The sequence below is a fragment of the Aethalodelphis obliquidens genome, unplaced genomic scaffold (assembly GCF_003676395.1).
Source record: "Aethalodelphis obliquidens isolate GAN/ISIS:26980383/991018 unplaced genomic scaffold, ASM367639v1 scaffold2, whole genome shotgun sequence".
NCBI lineage: Eukaryota > Metazoa > Chordata > Mammalia > Artiodactyla > Delphinidae > Aethalodelphis > Aethalodelphis obliquidens.
The window spans coordinates 29961695-29974810 of record NW_020837946.1 but is presented as its reverse complement, the minus strand read 5'-3'; the positions used below and the strand labels follow the sequence as shown (position 1 = coordinate 29974810).

The window sequence follows — 13116 nt, the reverse complement described above, 5'->3', positions numbered from 1 at the left end:
CTCTCTCTCTCTCTCTCTCTCTCTCCCGACTTCTGAAAGTGTTTTCCTTTCATGCTGCCTTCCTCTACTGGCCCTCAGGCCCAGAGGCAAAATTTTCCTTTCCTCCAAAAGTTTTTGTGAAGACCATGTATTGCTTTCAACTTACAGCAGTATGAGAAATTACATTTTTTTCATGGTGTTTCTAAAACAGCACCAAACAACAAACCCACTGATTATTTCTAAGCTTAAGGGAAATAAAATTGAACAGACCTTTCCCTCTCCGTCAGAGGCTGCGTGCCTCACCTACATACGGGGATTTTGCTATAACATGGATTCGTGTGTGATGTTACAGGTCTTCCAAGCCAACAACGATGCCACGGAGGTGGTTCTGAACAAGCTGCACTCACCGCTGCTGACACGCTTCGTCAGGGTCCGTCCACAGACCTGGCACTCGGGCATCGCCCTCCGCCTGGAGCTCTTCGGCTGCCGGGTCACAGGTGAAGTGGGGCTCCTGTGAGGTCGGGGAGCTCTGCGCCCCCTCCCAGCCCTCTGCAAACGGCTTGATTGTACCACGTGACCTTAGCAGAAGGCTGGCTTTTACCTGTAACTCCCTGTATGGGTATTGAATGCACACTGACTCTAGACCCTGCCTTGCCGGCTACCATTTCTTCACGCACACTCCACTCACTCATTCGCTGCACAAATACTTATGGAAGGCCCACTGTGTGCCAGGCCACACATTGGGAGCTGGAAGTGAATAAGAGAAGGGAACGAGAAGATGGGGTCTCTGACATGCTGGAACTTTCAGGCGGGTAGGCAAGATAGATAATAAACAAATGTAAGTACAGGGGTAATTATACACTAAGATGCATGTGTGAAGGAAAAGGACAGGATGCTCTGAGAGTGAGTGAGGGGACCTCACTGAGTGTTGATTGAAAGTTTGGGGACAGCCTTTCTGAGGATGTGACACTTAAACTCGGGGATGAGTAAAGAGTAGTCTGATGGTGACTGAGGGGAAGAGCATTTTGGGTAGAGGGAACAGCATGTTCCAGGATGCTGGCAGGATGCAAGGCAGTAAAGAGCTGTGGTAACACATGTGAAATTAAGATCTGGTCCCAGGAACGGTTCCATCTAGTTCGGGAAATAATCCCCTGGGTAACAATTCAATGCTCAGCTGAGCTCCCCTGCACTCACTGCCCCTAGGAGGGTCAGTAGGGACTGTGTCACCAAGGATGTGAGAGTCCTTGGCTAACAACATGAGACACTCGGCCATGCCAGGCACCACGCTGAGATCTTTTATATTGTAACTAACAGAATCCATGCAACAACTCCCAAGAGGTAAGTACTGCTGTTAGCCCTCCTTTAGGCCTGGGGAAACTGAGGCACAGAGCACTTCGATTATTTTCCCAAAGTCAAGCAGCTAGTAAGTGACAAAGCAAATGTGAATCCAGCTAGCCCAGCTGAGCTCTTAACCACAGCGCTATCCCACCTTGAAATGCAAAGAAATCAGTGCTGACTTCAAAGTGTTTGACAGTCAGGTTCTTCGACAGTTCCCTACTGGTTGGGGGTGGTTCCAGTTAGCAGGGTACCAGCATGACCTCTTGTACCTTCCTCCCTCTCCGCAGACGCCCCCTGCTCCGACATGCTGGGCATGCTCTCAGGCCTCATTGCCGACTCCCAGATCTCTGCTTCCTCCACCCGCGAGTACCTCTGGAGCCCCAGTGCTGCCCGCCTGGTCAGCAGCCGCTCAGGCTGGTTCCCTCGGATCCCTCAGGCCCAGCCGGGCGAGGAGTGGCTCCAGGTAGACCTGGGAGCGCCCAAGACCGTGAAAGGCGTCATCATCCAGGGAGCCCGCGGAGGAGACAGCATCACTGCCGTGGAAGCCAGGGCGTTTGTGCGCAAGTTCAAAGTCGCCTACAGCCTAAACGGCAAAGACTGGGAGCACATCCAGGACCCCAGGACCCAGCAGCCGAAGGTAGGGTGTTCCCGGAGGACTCCCTAACCTTGCCCCAAACAGGGAGGTTGATTTGGGGGATGTTGATTTCCCATCTAGATGGTCATCACCAACCCCTGCCCGTCAAACAAATATTAACTGAGAGATTACTTTGTGCCAAGCCCTCTGCTAAATGCCTTATTTTAGCCTTTACAACATCTCTAGAAGGTAGGTCCTTTCGTCCCTCCCATTTTAGAGGTAACAAAACTGAGGCTTGATGTCATGCCAGGGTCGTACAGTACCTGTGGTAGAGCCATGATTCAGACCCAAGTCTCACTCCAGAGCCCAAATGCCTAACCACTGCTCAACACTGCCTTTCTACTGTCTTGGACACTCTTTCTACCCTGTTTCAGATAAAGTGTCCTTGGAACTGGCCAGACATCCAAAGGGGATGTGGTTTTTGGAGGCTCAACTGTAGAAACTAGTGAATTACTTCCAAAAACAACTGTGTTTTTCTGAGTGTCGCTGCACTCCTTTGTATTTTCCTGGGCTTGACTACTTAGATCTTTCTTGCCTCTCACATGGAGGCTGGGAAGAGGCAAGAGAAACTAACTCCAGTCCAGAAGCGCAGGCCAGTGTAACACCCCCTTCTGCCCTCAGAGGAATGAAGGTCAGCCCTCAACGAGGGGCACCAAGGAGCTAGAGGAAAGGGAGAGGACATCACAGCCCTGTCCCTCTCCAGGTTAATCGCCCAGTCAGCCAGGCGTTCCGATCCTCATTGCTAAGTTACCCCTCATTTTCCTCAGAAGAGCAGGGCCCCTAATAAGGAAGGGGTATCACATGTCTCTGTTTAGCAAATGTTTTCCACTCTTAATGCAGAGGCAAGGTCTGGGTTGGAGGTTTTGCAGTGCTGATGTAAACTCCCAGCTCATAATTCCAGCGGCTTGGAAAGGCTCAGTGCTTGGTAACTGGAACCTTCAGTGGATGGAGCAGAAGTCGGACCACTGGCTCCCCCAGGGACAGCTGACCCTGGCTCTTCTTTTTTTTTTTTTTTTTTGCGGTATGCGGGCCTCTCCCTGTTGTGGCCTCTCCCGTCGCAAAGCACAGGCTCCAGACGCGCAGGCTCAGCGGCCATGGCTCACAGGCCCAGCTGATCCGCGGCATGTGGGATCCCCCTGGACCGTGGGATCTTCCACGAACCCGTGTCCCCTGCGTCGGCAGGCGGACTCTCAACCACTGTGCCACCAGGGAAGCCCCACCCTGGCTCTTCTTGACTATTCTGGGGGCCTTGGAAAGGAGATGATCTTAGCCAGGCTCAGAGCCTGCCCTCCCCGTGACAGTGCCCCCCTTTTGGAATTGTGGGCATCCTGCAAAATGAGTTGGCTCTGCCTCATTCCTAGATGCTAATCAGCTACAGCCCCTGGCACACCTGCACACCAACAGTCCCCTAAGTCACTGGTTCACAGGTACGCTCTGGGTTGGGTCCCCCACCCGGCTTCAGCCAGGGCAGCCCCACTGTCATCCATTTTATGAGGTGTGGCTTTAGGTGAGGTTTCTTTTGACAGAATTTCTTCCACTAAAACAAAGGTTGGGGGAACACAGTCTTAGATTATCAGGGTGTGACCAGTGGAAATTGTCATTAGCCTAGAAAAGGGATGGTCACTCTCCCTTCAGCCTCTCAGTGACCTGGCATTTTCTAAACCTAGACTTTCAAGCTGGGACTTTCTAAATCTAGACTTTTAAGCATCTGGGAAAGAACTTCTTTTTCTAGTAAACCGAGAACTTCAGAACAGGCAAGACAGCCTAAATGCCCTTCACTCCTCTCCAGCCAAATCCAGCTTAAGACTCACGCAGAGCCGAATTCTGAGTCCTCAGTTTCACTCCAAGGATAGAGAACAGAACCCAGCAATTGCCACTTTCATCTGCTCCCCATCTGCCGTGTTTCTCCCAAATGAATAAAAACCTTGGTCTGAGAATGGGGCTCCCACGGACCAAAACGGGCAGTGACCATGAATTAACTTGAAGCTGCCTTCCGGTTGGATGTGAGGGGTGAGGTGGGAAGGGGGGAGGAAGGAGCAGAAGGGAGGAGTGAGGAGGGCTCCCACCTAAGAAGGGCTGAGCAGCCTGTCTCCCCTGCAGCTGTTTGAAGGGAACATGCACTACGACACCCCTGACATCCGGAGGTTTGACCCTGTCCTGGCGCAGTACGTGCGGGTGTACCCTGAGAGGTGGTCCCCTGCGGGCATTGGGATGCGGCTGGAGGTGCTGGGCTGTGACTGGACAGGTAAGGCCCTCTTTCCACTGTGGGTCTCACTCACATGGTCTCATGACCCCGGCTTCCTGGGATGGCCTGGGAGGAGGTCAGACCACGACGGGGATGGGGCAGAGGGGCAGCCATCCCTGGGGTGAAGCCCCATCAGTTCAAAACCCTGCTGCCTCCTGCCTGCCCTGGGCTGCACTTTGTTCTGCCTCAAACCACCGGCACTGCGGCCTCTGGACTCAGGACAGCTCCTCAAGGGATGTGCTTTGTCATTTTTAAAGGATCATTTCAGTCCTCCAACCCCAGTCTCTCAAAAACAAATCATAACCACACACTGCCCACCCAAATTCAATTAGACCCTGACTCTTCAGGCCAGAGGGCTGTGGCTGTTGATTTAGGGAAGAAAAAAAAAATGCTCATGATAATAAAGTAATCGGTTTATGTGTGAATCTGGCCTCCAGATGTCTGTGGCTAAGAGACTTCATTTTCATTTCGAAGCCACATCTGTAAAAGGCATTTATTTGCTCAGGAAGGACCCTGTTGCAGGAGAGCTGCCGAGAGCCCGACTTCTTCCCCGTGTGCCGCAGGAGGCTCGCTGGGCTCCACCCTGCGTCGCAGGCCCTGGGAGCACCTCCGAGTCTCCTGGACGAAGATGAGGCCCGCTGATCATGGCCACCCTCCAGGTTTCCCGGGAAGCACCCCATCCACCCTTCCGAGTCGGGTCCGCCTCCCCTCCAGGCCCCGCCCTCCTCCCCGGGGCAGGGCTGGGACAGATCCCAGCTCAAGCCGGAGCCGGAGCTCGCTCGCTGCCTGCCAAACGGAGCTGGGGGTGGGGTGGGGTGAGGCAGCAGGCAGGACCCCGGCCCCAGGTATCTCCATTTTCCTGTCTGTGCCGTACCTGTCAGCAGCTCACCCAGCAGGGGATCGTGGAGGATTAGTAAGAGCATGTCGGAGAAGTGCTTTCGGCTCCCGGGGAGAAAAGTGCTGCCTGTGTGCCGTTATGATGGCGCCGAGGAAGTGTCCCGTTGAGGCACGGAGGCTGGGAATCGGGCCCAAATTAGCCTTTCTCACCTTTCAATGGAAGGCAGCCCCAGTGAACATATTTTAGTGGGAAGACACTTTACTCCCCATCACGGAGTGAGGCAAGGTTCCCTGCAGCCCGCTGAGTGTTCCTCACCTGTCCTCTCGCAGGCGCTGAAAACTGCCCTCCAACAGTGACACAAGCTGGCTTCTTCTGGCCAGAATCAGAGGCTTAGAGATGCAGGGGACCCGAGGGCTTCTAGGCCAGTGGCTTTCAAACGTTTCTGACCACCATCCACAATTTAAAATAAATTTATATCACGAGCCACTCGACTTACAAGCATGCGTGCACACAAGCGCACATACACGTGTGTGCTTATGGGATATAGTGTATCATTAAGCACCTGGACTCTGGGGACAGATCGCCAAGTTCAAGTCCTGCCTCTGCCGATCTCGGTTATCCTAGCTGAAGAAGGGGAGGTGACCATAGTATATCTACACCCCCCAGGGTTATCATGAGGATTCAATAAAATAATGGATATAAAATACTTAGCCTGCTGCTTGGCACCTAATAAACTTGTTACAGTAAGTAAGTGTGACTGAAACAAAAGGTTCCCAAAGCGGTGCTCATCCTTGCCACGTGAGTATACTCTGAAATATCATAGCCCCTATTTTAAAACGCTAGTCCTGACTCATGAAATTGATCTACAACCTGTTGACAAGGGTGACATACAGTTTGAAAAAAAAATCACCGATCTAGGCCAATGCCTCCTTCACAGAGAGGGAAACTGAGTCCCAGAGAGAGCAGCCACTTGCCGGAGGCTGACCAGCTACTGACTCATACTTCCCCCCTGTCCATGGTCCTCTGTGCCACGCCTCTTCCCAGGCTGGCCCTGCTTTATGACCGGCTGGACAATTGCTATTGGCCTTTTCCTCCTATTGCCCCCTGCCAAGCTGGCCCAAATTACACCGGTGATGGTCAGCAACAGGTTTCTCATTTCAAAGTCCTCCTGGCTGTTCCTTGGAAGATCAGAGTAGGGGCTCGATACCCTCCGCCCAGCCTCCTTCCCTTTGAAGTCTCTGACATCTGTTTTCAATTGCCGGGGAGCGTAGTTTGATGGGCAGTTAGCTCTAAGTGTCCAGTACAAACACAGTGGACACAGAGGCCGGCTACCGTTTCCTCACTTTCATTCACACGGCCTGCCCTCTCATTGCCTCACCCGCCCCCTGTGCCCCTGGATTGAACATTATCTCTCTGCCACCCAGCTCACCCACTCCGCTACCTAACATTTCCAGGAACCTCTCTCCCAGGCCATGTGGCTTTCTGCTTGTCAAATTTCCATTCATTTCTGTGACTCATCCTTGTTCCCTTCATTCCTACCCCAAAAGGATAACAGGGAAAATAATGGGCTGGGTTGAGTTACTGCAGGCTGCTTCACCTGTTCATTTGTTTGTATTTCAAATGATGACTTCTTGCCTTGCTGACCACAGTTTGCTTTACAACGGAGTTTGCGATTCTGTGGCACAGTAACAAATATGAACTTACAAGTTAGGACACTTTGAGGTTATTTGCCCAGCCACGTTTGGTCACCTGCTACTTGTATTTTGAATAAGTTGCCAACATTGACAGGGCTGGAGATCTTCCCTGGAGATTTTGTTTGTTTGTTTGTTTCATGCGAGGGAAAAAAAAAGATCTTTTTGCAAGATCTGGCCACACTGGGCCACCTCGCCTCGGTTCCTCAACCTGCTGGAACCAGTCACGTGGTGGCCTCCTTTAAACCAGGTGTGCAGGACCCCTCTGCCATCTCCTGTCCCAGCCTTTACTCTCCCAGCCCCCAGCAGGCCATCCTCCCTTACAGTAGCAGTTAGCCTCCTAGAAGCATTTGAATTTGCCACACCCTGATCTAAAGGCACAGCCCCAAATTATTTCCACTGAATGGAGTCTGAGTCACTTTGAGCCCATATTCTTTTCCATCCGGTTTTGGGCAAACGCGAACAACGATGTCTGGGGTCGCACCTCCCAGGCTGTCTGGCTTGGCTGTGACTTCAGCCGTTGTGCTTCTGGTTATCTTGTAATAGGTGGGCCCCCAGGTCGGGTTAGCTTTGGTTCCGTCTGACTCAGAGAAGGCAGAGAAGAGAAGGCCCGTGCCACGCGCAATCAGGGCCCGTTCCACACGCAAACAGGGCTGAGCCCGAGACGCGACAGCAGTCACCCAAGGGGCTGTGCTCAGACAGGTGTTTTCCACAGGACGGAAGCTCACTGCATTAACCCCGATTGTTTTCAGACCATTTTTGATGGGTGTCCTTCATTGCTTATGTGTGTGTGTCACCCACATCTGTGTCTGAAACAGGACACCCAGAGCATGTTGAGCCCTGCCTGTGGTCAGTGTCGCCCACGTTCATTACTGCCTGGTGCGCATGGCCTTTTGAGCCGGCCTCAGGGCCTCTGCTGTGGGGTAGAGTGTGGGTTTGTGTTCTTGCCTCCATTACGGCTATTTCTACAGCTTGGGACCGCTCTCCTTAACACAGGCCATGGTCCTGACGTCATCACAGCACACAGAAGTGACGTCATGGGTGTGTGTGTGTCCATCTTGGATTTCCTTTTTTCTTCCTTCTTGAAAGGCCCACCCTTGGAGAGGAGACTTAGTATTTGGCATCCTCCTGCTGGGTTTTGACACAGGCTGCTGCATGTGGTCTTCACTCCCCTTCCTTTGCCTTTCTGCAGACTCAAAGCCGACGGTTGAGACACTGGGACCCACCGTGAAGAGCGAAGAGACCACCACCCCATACCCCATTGACGAGGAGGCCACGGAGTGCGGGGAGAACTGCAGCTTTGAGGATGGTGAGGATGGGGCCAGAGCCGTATTTCATCCAGGATGGTATGGGTGCCGACCAGTCGCAGTGGAGGCTGGCCCATGGCTGGGTCCGGGACCTGGAGGCCCCCTAGGTCAGAGGTCAGGGAAGTGTGGCACTTAGGGGCTTGGGGCAGTGGCTATTTCCAACCAATCTAGAAGCATTCAGATATTGGCACAACCAGTACAGCCCTACATCAGCTGAGACAAGGGGCCATCCAAAGAGGAGGCCTCCCTTGAGTAGTCTCCTTTCCTAGCCCTCGCTTCGTATCTTCAGAATGCACAACTGTGATCGCCCCTCCTGCTAAGCTTGTCTCCGGGGCACAGTCAAGGGAAGATCTGGCTGTCATCTGGGTGACTTGGTCAGTGGAGCGCGATAGGTTAACTCAGCAGTTAACCATGATTTAATTGCGTTGCCCTGTGTCTTTTACCACCACCGGCTGAGAAAGCCTGACAATTAGGATTATAAAATAGGGCACCGCATCCTCCACGAGGCGAGCGCAGGTCAGTGACAAAGACAGAAGTATGAAAAGGCACCTCACCCATTCCTCAAAACTCAGGGCCACCTATTTGCGATTAGTCTCTTCACATGGGAGATCGACTGCATTTTCATTTTATCTTCTAAGCATATCCAAGTTAGAGAAAAATAATAATTGGAAGAGCCCAAAAGGACATCACATTTTCAATCTTCCTGCTAAGGTCGCAGAATATGAGGACGTTCCTTAACAAACTACAAAGTTTGGAACACCTGGCATTTGGGGCTAGAATTTAATGCTTGACAGCCTCAATTTACAGTAAATTACCGATCGTTATTAAACGTTCATTAAACCAAATGAGGGAAGATTGGTGAAGAGGCTTGGGAAGTGATGGAGACATAAAGACGTAGCGCCGAGTCAGCAGGTAGATGGTGAAATCTGTGGATCCGCACCCTTAGCCACTTGACAGTATGAGAAACTGCAAGGATGCAGTGGACGTCTCCCCAACATGGCTACAAAGAAGAATGGGAGGGGAGCCAAAAGTAAATGCTGAAGTTGTGTGACTGCAAAATGGTAATTTAATGCATATGCTCTCAGGAATGTGCTTTTGTACATTGCGTGGGCGGGGGGACACTCTTGGTCAGGGATAGTTGAATACAGAATTCTGACATTTTAATGAACTTGTTTTTGTTTTATGAAGAGGAGAAAGAGACTTGGAGAATCTTCCAAGACATGTTGGAAAGAGTTGGAGAGCCAAAAGTGGGGCGCTCTCATTTACTGTGTGCTGTTGGATCAGCAGGGTTTGCTTGGTGCAGGGCAAAAGGAGGGGGTTTTGTCTAAATGGCAATCCAAAGGAAAATGTAAGGACTTTCAGAAGTTTAATATAATTTTCCCTTCTATAGTGGTTTGTTTCATTTGGGGTTTCTTTGGTGGTTCCTCCCCTCTCGCTTTTTTTTTTTTTTTTTTTTTTTTGCGCAGAAGATCTCTTTGTGGAATTGGGTTCCTGAGATACAGTATGCGTATAAACATTAGAGAGGAATTATGGTATATTGAATTACTCCATATTTTTGAACGGAAAAATAGAAACTTAGAAGTTGTCGGGAAAAGGGGATGGGGAGGGCTAAGGGCTGACTTTTCCAAGCCACAGGTTGATGCTTCTGTAATAGATTCCATGTGTTTCTTCTCAGCTCAAGCTGACTTTGGCCAAGGGTGGGCAAGTATTAAATATTCTTTCTTGGGAAGGGGAGACACGAGCAGGACCCGGTGGCAACCTGCTGCCAAGGCCAGCAGTGCCCTTCCCCTCAGAGGTGATCCGTCCTCGCCCCCCGGGGCGGGAGCAGTGTGTTTCCACCAGTCGACTGTTCCCTTTAGACTTCCTAACCTGCCTTCCCCATGGAAATTCCTCTCTGGGAACCCTGAGAAGGGAAGTGAAAAGGCCAAAGACCCCACTTCCTCCCTCCTACCAGCGTTAGCCAACACTTTTCCACTGTCTCCGCAGCTACTGAGGACAAGAGTCCAAATCTGGGTTCCCGTTTCCTCTCTTTCCCCACCTCCACCCCACCCCCGACTCAATCATGTGTTCAGCACCAGCTCAGACTGGATTTGTAGAGCTGAGTGGAACCTCCAAAGAAACCCTTTGGGTTCGGTCTGTTCGCTTAGAGGTGAACAGCTGAGCAGACGGGGGCGAGCCATCGTGTGGTCTCTTAGATTTCCATTCTCTGCCGTCCCTGGAATCCTGGCGTTCAGGCACTCGGAGCCATGTAAAATTATTTTTCCTCCTGGTCAGCGCTGAGCTGGGCGGCAGGCTGGTCTGGTGCCCTCAATTTGCCCTAACATGCCAAATCGCCCGCCTGGCAGTGCCTCCCCCGGCGATGCTGAACTGACCCGGTCTTCTGAAACAAGAGGCCTGGCACAGGGAGGTGAAGGGCAAACAAGCCTCCCTTGTTTCTAAGATCACTTTCTCCTCCCTGGCCAGCACCTCCCGCATGTTGAATTTCAGCCTCTCCGGATGCCAACGGGCTGTCCATCACTGCTGACAGCCAGGTTGGCAGGATCCTGCCTTCCACTGAGGCAAGGGGGAGACATTCTTCTCTGGCATTTTAGGGAACAGCAGTTTCCACATTTGTCTGCTCTTCAGAGTGGACAGAAGAGGCCGATTAGAGCCTGAAGCCGTTTGGTGGCCTCATTTATAATCGCTTACTATGGGAACCGCTGGCAGCCTTGGCTTTCATGCCTGGGAAGGATGAGACCAAAGGCTGACCCTAAAGCCAGCCATCGCCAAGATGAGTTAAATGAATAAGCAAAGGGAGCCTCTTCTTTCTCTGCTCTCCCCTTAGGCCCTGCCAGCCGTTTAAATAGCACCACGGTGGCTGTTCTCCGAACCCATTTCATTTGCCTTGTTTCGGGGTTTTTGTTTTCCCTTTTAGACAAAGATTTGCAGCTCCCTTCAGGCTTCAACTGCAACTTTGATTTCCCCGAGGAGCCCTGTGGTTGGATGTACGACCGTGCCAAGTGGCTTCAAAGCACCTGGACCGGCAGCTCCGGCCCCAGCGACCGGACATTTCCAGGTAAGCCAGCCTCGAGTTAAGCGATGAGAGAGTTAAGGCCAGCCTGCGCCATGTTTTTGAGCTCCACATTCCCTGACAGGCTTCATAACTTCACAGAATAATCCTCTGCTCTTTGCCTGCAAACCACCAGCCTTTACTGACAGTGTCACCCGACAGAATAGCTGGCTGGTGGTTCCTGGCCCTCTCTTGTGATCACAGAGCAGCCTGGAAGCTGGGAGGGAGCGAGAGAGGCCAAGATCAAAGGAGAGGAAAGAAAGAGCAATTAGGAGGTCCTAGGAGAGGGGATGAGTCAATGTCCCTTTGTTGCCGTAGCCAGCTCTCGATGCCACCATCACAGAGCCCCTTGTGACTCCAAGCTGGACATTGTTCCTAAAATGGCTCATTGGGAAACTCCTGGCCCCAAGTCTGACTGATACTTTCTGGAGGGTATCATCACTTCTGTTGAAAACCAAGTCGAGGGCCTGAAATGCTGCCACACCCGTGGGTGTCTAGCAGAGCTGCCTGGCACTTGGCCTCCTGAAGAGTGTTGCTGCCAGTCGTTGCAATATTGTGAAGCCGCCCTCTTGGTGTCAGAGAGCCCGATTTCAGAGGCTCTCCTGGCACTGTTGGTAGACAGGGGCTGCCTTTAGCCCTTCTAAGCAGGAGTTGTCCACTCTTTCCATTGTGGCATGCTTTTACAGTGATGTTCTGGTAAATGTTTAACGACCGGCTCTCCAGGTTTAAAAAAATAAATCTGCTTTGTAATTAATCTTCGCCACTGTCCGTGGTGTAAATCCTCCCACTGTGGTTGAATGCAAGCTACCAACATGACATCATCGGAGGTGGAGTTGAGAAGTACAGCAGCACAGCCTTAGATAGTTTTTTTCCCTCACACAGATAACAGAGATATAAATAACTTCTGAACCATGCATACCAGTAAAATGTATTAAAATAATTAGGAAGTATTGCATTTTGAGAATTTATTTCCTTTCTTTTTTAATATACTTTATTTCATTGCAACTTTATAGAATTCAATTGTTAACAATGCTTGAATTTCACAGTAGGCTTGCAAACTTCCAGAAAACTCCACAATCGGCTCTCACAAGCCAGTACGTAGCATACGTTGCTCTAGCATGTCACGTGTTAGCTTTCAGTGTTCCTGGATCTTGGGCCCCCTGTAAGCGTTTGAGAGGGAAGGGCTTAATTCTGGAAATTAGTAGATCATATGTTGCCTGCCTAGAGAATGAAAGGGGGGAGGGACCTCCCCTTCTTCAGAGTCCCCCAGAGCCGCTCTGCTGCCCCTCACCCCAAGGACTGGCCGTGTCCCCTGTCTCCAGGGACGGCAGTGGGATGGACGCTCTCCGCGGGCTGCCTCCTGCGCTTGCTTTCCCGGAGGGTCACAGCATCTGCTCCGGAGAAAAACATTTTCATATTTCAAGTGTTTATCTCTTCAGGATTTGAGTGCTCAGAGAGATTAATATCTGAAGATCACCACGGCCTCAGGCAACAGGAGAGAACACTTACCCTCATCCCAGCGTTAATCACCCTCCCCCCCTCGCTCACTGCAATAATGTTTAATTAATATAATGAGCCTCCTGCACGCTGGAAAAAAAATACTTATTTTTATAACCCAGCCTGGATTTTTCATTTCATTTCCTCTCCTTTGAGACTTGGCCCAATTAATTGGTTGTTTTCCCAACCTCCACTTTTTATCCAAATGTAAAGAAAATTTGCCGTGGGGGTGGGGTGGTGTACGTGTGATGTTTATGTGTGTGCATTTGTGCGCTGTGTGTGTGATGTTTATACGTGTGCATTTGTGCGCTGTGTGTGTACGTGTGATGTTTATGCGTGTGCATTTGTGCGCTGTACGTGTGATGTTTATGCGTGTGCATTTATGCACTGTGTGTACATGTGATGTTTATACGTGTGCATTTGTGCGCTGTGTGTATATGTGTGATGTTTATACGTGTGCATTTGTGCGCTGTGTGTATGTATGTCTTTCTTTCTCAAGGTATTTGTGGGTTTTGTGTGTACGTGCATATGTTGTTTT

At 51.1% G+C, this 13116-nt stretch overlaps 1 protein-coding gene across 8 annotated transcripts in view; it reads left to right on the top strand.

Moving 5' to 3' along the window:
• The window catches only part of NRP2 (neuropilin 2), a 113462-nt gene that overhangs the window by 57552 nt on the left and 42794 nt on the right, over nt 1-13116 (top strand). For 5 of the 8 annotated variants that reach the window (XM_027123368.1, XM_027123376.1, XM_027123382.1 and 2 more), the window contains exons 8-12: nt 332-476; nt 1605-1954; nt 4052-4196; nt 7918-8034; nt 10947-11087. In XM_027123368.1, the coding sequence (XP_026979169.1) occupies nt 332-476; nt 1605-1954; nt 4052-4196; nt 7918-8034; nt 10947-11087 (898 nt within the window). Of the gene's footprint in view, nt 1-331; nt 477-1604; nt 1955-4051; nt 4197-7917; nt 8035-10946; nt 11088-11166; nt 11530-12520; nt 12679-13116 lie in introns of those variants that run through there. The other 3 variants (XM_027123404.1, XM_027123410.1, XM_027123419.1) reach the window with 3 other exon arrangements.